The 8,211-nt window shown below is 45.1% G+C and overlaps 1 protein-coding gene across 2 annotated transcripts in view; it reads left to right on the top strand.

The window, feature by feature from the left end:
- The first annotated feature begins 90 nt into the window (after positions 1 to 90).
- Positions 91 to 8,211, top strand: part of SUCO (SUN domain containing ossification factor) — a 78,045-nt gene continuing 69,924 nt past the window's right edge. For both annotated transcript variants that reach the window (XM_084850969.1, XM_084850968.1), the window contains exons 1-2: positions 91 to 469; positions 6,158 to 6,266. In XM_084850969.1, the coding sequence (XP_084707095.1) occupies positions 405 to 469; positions 6,158 to 6,266 (174 nt within the window). In that variant the 5' untranslated portion in view covers positions 91 to 404. The remainder of the gene's footprint in view (positions 470 to 6,157; positions 6,267 to 8,211) is intronic.

Below are 8,211 nucleotides of genomic sequence, written 5' to 3'. Positions count from 1 at the left end.
AAAGTGTCGTCCAATCAGCCATCGGCTTTCGAGACCCCGCGCAGGCATTGGCTGGCGGCGGCCGCCGTCGGGCCATTTTCTGTGGAGGCCAGTGGGTGGGGCGATAAGAGAGGGGTCGCCGCGCAGGCGCGGCCCGCCCTCTTCGCTCGCTCTCCCTCGGCCCGCAGTGGCTGACGCGTCACATTCTGCTTCAGCGCGTCGGGGCTTGAGCGGGAGCAACGGGCGACGCTGCCTCCGGCTTGCGCTGAGAAGCGGGCAGAGAGGCGCCTCAGCGGCCGCGCGACCCCCAGCCCCCCCCGTCGGAAGACGCTCTCCGCTTCCCTCCGTCCCTCGCGACCCGCACCAGCCGCGACCGGGAGGATGCGCCGCCGCCCCCTGGCCCGAGGAGGCAGACGGGGGCGACGATGAAGGAGCTGCCCCGTCGGCTTCTCTTACTGGCCTTCTGCTTCCTTCTCGGCTGCCTGCTCGGGTAAGTCCCCTGGCCGCCCGCATCCGTGGAGGCGGGGGAGGACAGAGGACCGGCGGGCGTCCGCCTCGGCGCTCTGGCCGCGGGGCGCGTCGAGCCGCCTTCCTTCCTTCTCTCCCTCCCGGAGCTCTTCTCGCCCCCGACCCCCACCGCTTGCCTGTTTTCGTCCAGTGTCTGCCCCCACGGCGGGAGGGGGGTAATGGGAGGAGGAAGGGCCCCCGAGCTCTCCCTCCCCACGCGCGTAACGTACCTTCCGCTGCCCGTGCTTGTGCCAGAGCCCTCACGGCCCCCCAATGGGGAGGGGCGTGGCCTTCGGGCAGATCTGAGCCCCAGGTGCCTCATGCCTTTCTGAACTAGTGGACTGGGGTGAGACGTTCTCACTACGAGTGAAAGGTAGAAAATGGAGGAAAACGCAAAGCTTCAAACTGCGTAAGTGTCTCCAAAGTGGGCTTTTAAAGAAGATGAGAATTTGCACTTAGCACACAGATTCTTTACTGTAGGGATGGGTAACTTCTTGTCCTACACCTCTCTTCATCCCTCACCATTGGCTATGATGGCCAGGCTGATCGGAGTTGCAGTCCAACAACATCAGAAGGGCATCAAGTTGCCCAGCCATGTTTCACTGTGACTACATTCTAATTCTGCGTAGGTGTATCTTACATTAAAACAATAACCATTAATGTAAAAAATATGATCAGTTATTCTGGGTAAACAGTTAAATAATGTCACTGGGTTTGTTTGTTTGTTTTTACTGTGACTTAGTTTTGATGTATGGAAGTCCCAATGCCAGATCAATAAAATGCTATTTCCAAGTATAGTGTGGTCAGCCATCCTGCTGGGAATGTGACAGGGTGGATAACTGGTGTTAAGGGGTATTAAGCCCCACTGTGACTGTAAGAATGCATTCTATCATGGATATAGCACTCCACCCCTAAGCGTACATTGAAAGTGGGGCTGTCACCCAGTTAAAGAAAACTTAGTTAATTAAACTTGTTTTGATGGATTATTGGAATTATTCTGGATAGATTTGTGGACCACTAACAACTGTTTTTGAGGGGGGAGAGGCACCTTTTTTTGGTTAAGGATGGGGAACCTTCTAAATGTTGGGCTCTAAATCACATCAGCATGGCTAGCAGTCATGGATGATGGGTGTTGCAGTCCAGCAGCATCGGGAGGGCCACAGGTTCCCCATCCCTATTTTAGATAGTACATGTATATGTTGCAGCAGTTGCTCTCTTGGCATTATCTCCCTTGTGAGAGTGAAGAGTGCCTACCACCCAGTCTTTATGAGTACTTCCATTAAAATTTACATTTTTCTTAATGTGTTGCTTGATCGGCGTTGTCTTTTTAACTCAATTGAAAGGGCATTTAAGCATTTAAAGGTTGCAGCCCTAATTGAAAAGGATGAAGACATCATCTGTTAACCAAACTGGCTTATGAGTATCACAGCGTTGTTAAAAGACAATTAGACAACATTAAGTGACATTGAGTGTGCCCCAGATTGCCTAGCACCACCCCAAATGGATGCATTTGGTTTGTGGCATGGACTCTGCCTAAAGTCATGAGAATAGGTTTCCTAAAGGTGGGGGTTTGACCTACCTACTTGAAAAGGAAATTGGCGGCCAACTGCATAGTATACCCAAAAGAGTCGGAAACTAAATAAAAGCTTATCACAGTAGATTTCCACACTCCAAGCCTGACTGAACAGCTTTTAAGTATGCACATTTATACAGGATATATTCTCTGGACCTTTTGTTCTGCACAGTAACCCAGGAATTGCATGCCCCTTCAAGTATGGAGGAGCGAATCTGTCTGTTTCTGGTCTCAGTTTTGCATTGTATTTATTCATTATGTCATTTGTAATTCCTTTTGCCTTTTTTAAAAAAAAGATGCTCGCAAAATATATGAACATATATTTAAATTGTTTTTTGCTTTAAATATGTATGTAAATGCATATGTTGATGTATTTAAACTGCTGAGAACTGTGTCTCAACATGGGGAGAACTACAAAATCCAGTGGAGTAAGTTCTTTGTGCAGGAGTTCTCAAATATCAAATTTCCCAAGCACCCCTGCTCATAAGTAACCCCCTTTAGCCAGAAATAGTTAACAATTGGACTGAAAGAGAGTGGTTTATTAAACTTTCTTTAACACAGTTATGTATTACTAGACTAGTGCAGTTAATTTGTTGAGAATAATTCACTTCAGTGCAGCTGGTGGAGACTCCCATATGTTGTTTCCTGCTGACCCAGTGGGGTTAGGGTATGGGGAGCAAACCTAGGAATGTTCATGACTCCCAAAGCATCTTCGAAGTATTAGGTGGATGAATGTAAGTGCTTACTTGTTGTTCAGTCATTAAGTCATGTCCGACTCTTCATGACCCCATGGACCACAGCACGCCAGGCCTTCCTGTCCTCTGCACTCTCCCGGAGTGTGCTCAAGTTCATAAATGCTTACTAGGTAACACCTATACTTAATGAATTTTGTAGAAGGAGGGTAACTCCTCCCCAGGCTTTTCCTCAGCAACAGCAGATAACCTTTTAGGTTATGAAACCTCTTTCCAAAACTGTCTCCTAATTTGGATAGTCTATAGCAGGGTTTCCCAACACAGCACCCGCCGGCCCCTCAAACAACGCCCATGGAGCTCTCCACTCCCTTATCCCCTTCAAATATTTTTTTTTCAGATAAAACTTGGAAAAATGTGAAAGCAGCTTTCTTTCTCTCCCTTTCTAGCCTCCTGACCACCTCTCTAGCTCACTTCTGACCAGCCAGGCTCCCACAGCAGCCATTATATGACTAGCCATATCCTCTGTGGGACCGATTTTGTGGTGGTGCCCACAACAGTTTCTCAAATTCCAAAATGTGCCAACAGGTCCAAAAAGGTCGGCAGGGGGCTCACTATGATGCATAGTGGGCATATTATTAGAGGCAGATTCATATGTTATGGTTTTGGAAGCTTTATCTGTTACTGGAGCTATCTGCAGGCTTCTCCAAGAGCCACAGCTGAAGAGCAGCCTAAAAGTATTTGTAATAATACCTTCCCTTCCCCCAGTATCTTTCATGGGATATTAGTGGCTCGGTCTTCACCTTCATAATCTTTGTTCTGCATGTGTGGAAAACCCAGACACACACAATTGCTAACTGCTGTCTGAATCATTGTATCTTGGTGTTTTTATGTTAACTGCTGAACCCATCCTTAACATCACAGCCCACATAATTCATCTGATGAAGCAGGATGTTGTCTACCAAATCTTAGGCCAAAATAATCTATGGGTCTTTAAGGAGGTGCAGTAATTATCTGTGTTTTCACTAAAGACTAACAAATTTACTCTTCAAATACTATTTAGTGTCCTTCCATACATTTTTTTGTCTAACTGATAACAAGCAGGCATGTACTTACTTTAATTTAAGGCATTTATATACCATGCTTCATAATATTTTGGCCAGGGAACTTTACACTACAAATTCAAAAATAGAACTTAACAGTAAAAATATAAAAGAAGACTTGCCAGTTTGTCTGTCAGCACCATAGCTCCAAGACAGTGAAACGCAGACACCTGAAACATGGCATGCATACTAAGGGGACCCTGGGAGTGTACACCTCAGGGTTATTTGGTTTTTTAAATGTATTTTAAGTAGAATGTGTATGTGTGCCTGTTTGAAACCTACAGTACCATCTTCAGTCACTAGGTGGTAAATGTCCCTAGAGGGTATGCAGTCCCATCCAAAGCAGGTTGAATCCCCCCCTTCCAGATTAGGAAGCTATCCACCTGCACCACCTCCATCTTATCAGGATTAATAAGGCCAGCTACTGATGTAAGGAACACACAGGTATAGGTCAACTCACAGGAGGCAGTACTGTAAGGCTCAGAGAAGGCAATACAGTACCAGGGTAATGTGGGGCATATTTGCTGGTTCCATGCACTCCATCCTGCCCAACTTGATTTGGGCCTGAAAGAGCAAGGAAAATTGTGGCTGCATCAAGGGTAAGTTGTAAACAAGCACAATTTGTGACATTGCTCACCATTACTGATCATGTGGCATGTCTGTTAAGGCATCAGCCTTAGCTTCCATTTTCCTGGCTTTGTGGAGGTAACATGAGACTCTGATCTTAAATAGGAGGAATTTTGTTCACTGAATAAAGTTATAAAAAGAGTTTGAAAAACACTGCTGTTCTTAAGAATGTAAAGAGCTGTGCTAAATCAGACCAAAAGCTTATCTAATCTAGCATTCTGTTCATACAGTGGCCAACCAGCTGCCTGTAGGAAGCTCACAAGCAGCTGTGTTCTTGAGCAACCAGTATTCAGAGATATACTGCCAACAATACTGGAGGCTAGCCATCTTGATTACTTCTTGGGTAGCGACGTGCTTTCTCCCACTAGTACATAAAGGTGCACTGAAGGGAGAGCATCCAAAGCTGTAGTCTGATGGAAATAGGTGGAGCTTCAGCCTGAATCCACCTGCTAGTGGTGTGCAACAGTTCCTTCTGGGAGAAGAATAGCAGGCCGTACAGGCTGCAAAAGCTTTTCTGTGACATACGGATACATGCAGACAGGTGTATTAGTAACAATATATTTGTATGCCGGTGCATATTTTATTGGCAAGGCTGGTGTACAAATAATGCATCTGTTCAAATAAAGCACTATCTGTTCATATAATGCATCTGAGCTCTTGCCACTGAGATCCCTTCCTTGCTCCCAAGTAATTTGCTCAGGTAAGGAGTTATCCACTGTACTCCATCCCTCCTCTGTCTAAACAGCTTCCAGAGGAGGGAAGTCTCCTCTTCTGCACCCATCATATAAATACAGCAGGCTGCTGGAGAAGGGACAGAATGCTCTGTCCCTCTTCTACCACTCCCCAGCAGTTTCGCAAAAACCTTGGCTTTATGGTTACAAGTAACATGCTGTTACACACTGCCCAGCTCAGAAAACCACAGACCTTCCATCTGTGGTTTGTTCAGTGTGATATACAGACCCAGAATTCTGGCCTGTCTCTCCCCTAACAAGACAGAAAAAGAAGCCAAGAACAAGCCTTGTTGATCTTGGCTTCTTTGTCTTGTCAGGGGAGAGACAGACCAGAATTCTGGGTTCACATGTCATGCTGAACAAGAATAGGGCACCGTGCACGAGCACACTGCTTGTAAATCCTAAACATTATGTGCAAACTGGGTCAATTTTCTACCACCCAGAATTGCACACAGTATGCCAGATGAGGTCTGACTAGTGCAGGATAAAGTAGAACTATTTCTCATTGCTTGGAAACTATGGTTCTATTAATGCAGCCAAAAAAATCGCATCAGTATTTTTTATAGCCGTATCACAGCTATAAGAAGAGGCATGCTGGATCAGACTAAAGCCCTATCTAGTCCAGTGTTCTATTCACACAGTGGTCAATAAGCTGCCTGTGGGAAGTCCATAAGTGGGAAATGAATGCCATAGCACTGCTGACTCATCTTCAGTTTCTGATTAACTGCAGTCCCAAGATCCTTTTCCCATGTACTACTACCAAGCCCAGTACCCGTCATCCTATACCTATGCATTCCCCCCTTAAATGCAGAGCTTTGCATTTGTCTGTGTTGTATTTAATTGTATTAGTGTTGGTGAAGTTTTCCATTCAAAGTCATTTTGAATATCATCTCTGTCTTCTGAGGAATATCCTGCTCATTAAGTGTGACCCTTACTCTTATTTAACAGACTTCCCAGCTGGTATGTCTTTTGTAAAGAGAATCCTTCATCTTCATCTTTGTATTCACCAAATGAGAACTCTCCCTTGGCAAACATGGATGAAAATATCCAGGAAAAGGTAACTGCATGTAGAGTAAATAGAATGTGTTCTTGGAGAATTGGACATAATTGTAGTTTTAACACAGGATTTTAATGCATTAATACATTTCTGACTTACAGAATTCTATGAAGTCTGATGTGAAAGTCAGAGGTTATATTTAAAGTAAAAAAAATCCTTTCCAAATGGCTTTCCTTTATTGTATATTTTCAGTTTATGGAAACTAAGTTATTGAAACAGAATTACACTTATGGTATTGTTTTAAAAGGTCTCAAGGTTAATTTGCCAGCTCTCTTAAAGACATGCATTAACTCCATTGGGTTGTATCCAAAGTGACCCTTGTGTAAGGGTCTCCGTGTCGTCTGAAAAGCCTCTCCTGAGAGTTGAGAGATACTCAGAAAAGGCCTCGGATGTGGGGTGTCCATGTTGGGCAGTGGCCCTTTAAGAAAGAAACAGCTTCTCTGAGGGGTTGAAGAAAAATGTGGGTCTAGGATCTGCTGGCCTTTATTAAGTGTCAGAAAGCCTTTGGCTGTTGCAGAGTCAACAGCGCTCCTTGACTGTGCCTCAGCTACCTTGGAGCTATCCAGTATTCTGAAAGACCCTGCCTGGTCTAACTTGCCTTGTGATTCCGCAGACCAGACCTGGCCAGACCTGACTGGCCTTGACCCTGCTTTCTCACATTCAACCCTACCTTATTGGTTTTGGCACCTCTGGGTGCCTCGAACCGAGCCAGAAAGGACAGGGTGAAAGAGGAGATCTTTGACCAATGCCCGGTATACACTGCAATCCCCTGCCCCCAGGTTTTTCCTGAGGGTCCCTGAACCTTTAGAGCCTTTGGAATAGGGGTGTCAAGTGGCTGCGGTGGAGAGAAGCAAGTCAGAAATTACCCTTGTGCAAGTTCTGCTTTGGATACAACCCACTGTAAACTGAAATCATTGCTAAAAGTCATTGTCGGGACTTAACCAACTGATAATCTCCACTCAAACTTCCTGCTTTTTAGTCTCACTAAAAATTACATGGTTTAGGAAAGATGTTAAAGGTATGTAAATATTCTAAGGTGGTAAAAAGTGGAAAAGTAGACTACATTTGCACAATCTTAGTTTGACTTTGCCTGATTCTAAACTCTCCTCAGCCAGAGAAGGCACCCAGAGAAGGGCCCCATGAGAAGATCTTGCTATCCAAGGAGGCTTATAAGGGAGGAGGTAGTACTCTGGTCCCAAGTCATTTAGGGCTTTAAAGGTCAATACCAGCACCTTTAATTCACCCTGGAAACAACTGGCAGCAAGAATTATTCTCAATTCTGCCCATGCATCTAGCAGCAGTTCATAATCATGCAGCTACATTTGGACCAAATGAAGTTCCTGAGCTGTTTTCAAGGCTAACCCAATGTAGAGTTCAATTTTGATTATGGAATAGGAACATATCTATAATCCATCTTGGAAAATAATGATTGTTTTACTGTATATCGGTACTTAACATTTTGAATTAAGGCCCACCTGTAAACTTAACCTTTTAGGACCCACTTGTAAATTAACTCCACATTTCAAGCCCTACTTTCCCCCTCTGCAACAGAAAATGCAAGTATATCACATTGGCCCTGAGCAAATGTAAATTTAATTTTTCATTTGTAGTGTTAATATTGGCAGTGACCAAGTTTGTACATCACAACAACCCAGGGAGAATGAGGGAGAACAAGTGAGCAAGCTGATTCCTGCCACCCAATTGCTCTTGCTGCAAGTGTCAAGGGCTACTGGCTTGTTTAACGTTGTGTGCGAAATGGGAACTTTGGGTTGTTGGGGGCAGAGACAAAACCCCAGGTTCCAACGCTGGATTGTCTCTCCCACAAAGCTAAGCAACGCAGGGACAAAGTATCTTTAGATTGTTTTGCCTGCCCCACTTGCAGGCGGCAGGAGCCAGCACACTTGCTCATTCACACGCTCAGTTGTTGCGACATGCAAAGCCGACC

Source organism: Heloderma suspectum, chromosome 4 (genome assembly GCF_057233095.1).
Source record: "Heloderma suspectum isolate Gila_16-S chromosome 4, 16-S_ref, whole genome shotgun sequence".
In the NCBI taxonomy this organism is placed as follows: domain Eukaryota; kingdom Metazoa; phylum Chordata; class Lepidosauria; order Squamata; family Helodermatidae; genus Heloderma; species Heloderma suspectum.
This window is presented reverse-complemented; position numbering and strand designations above follow the sequence as displayed.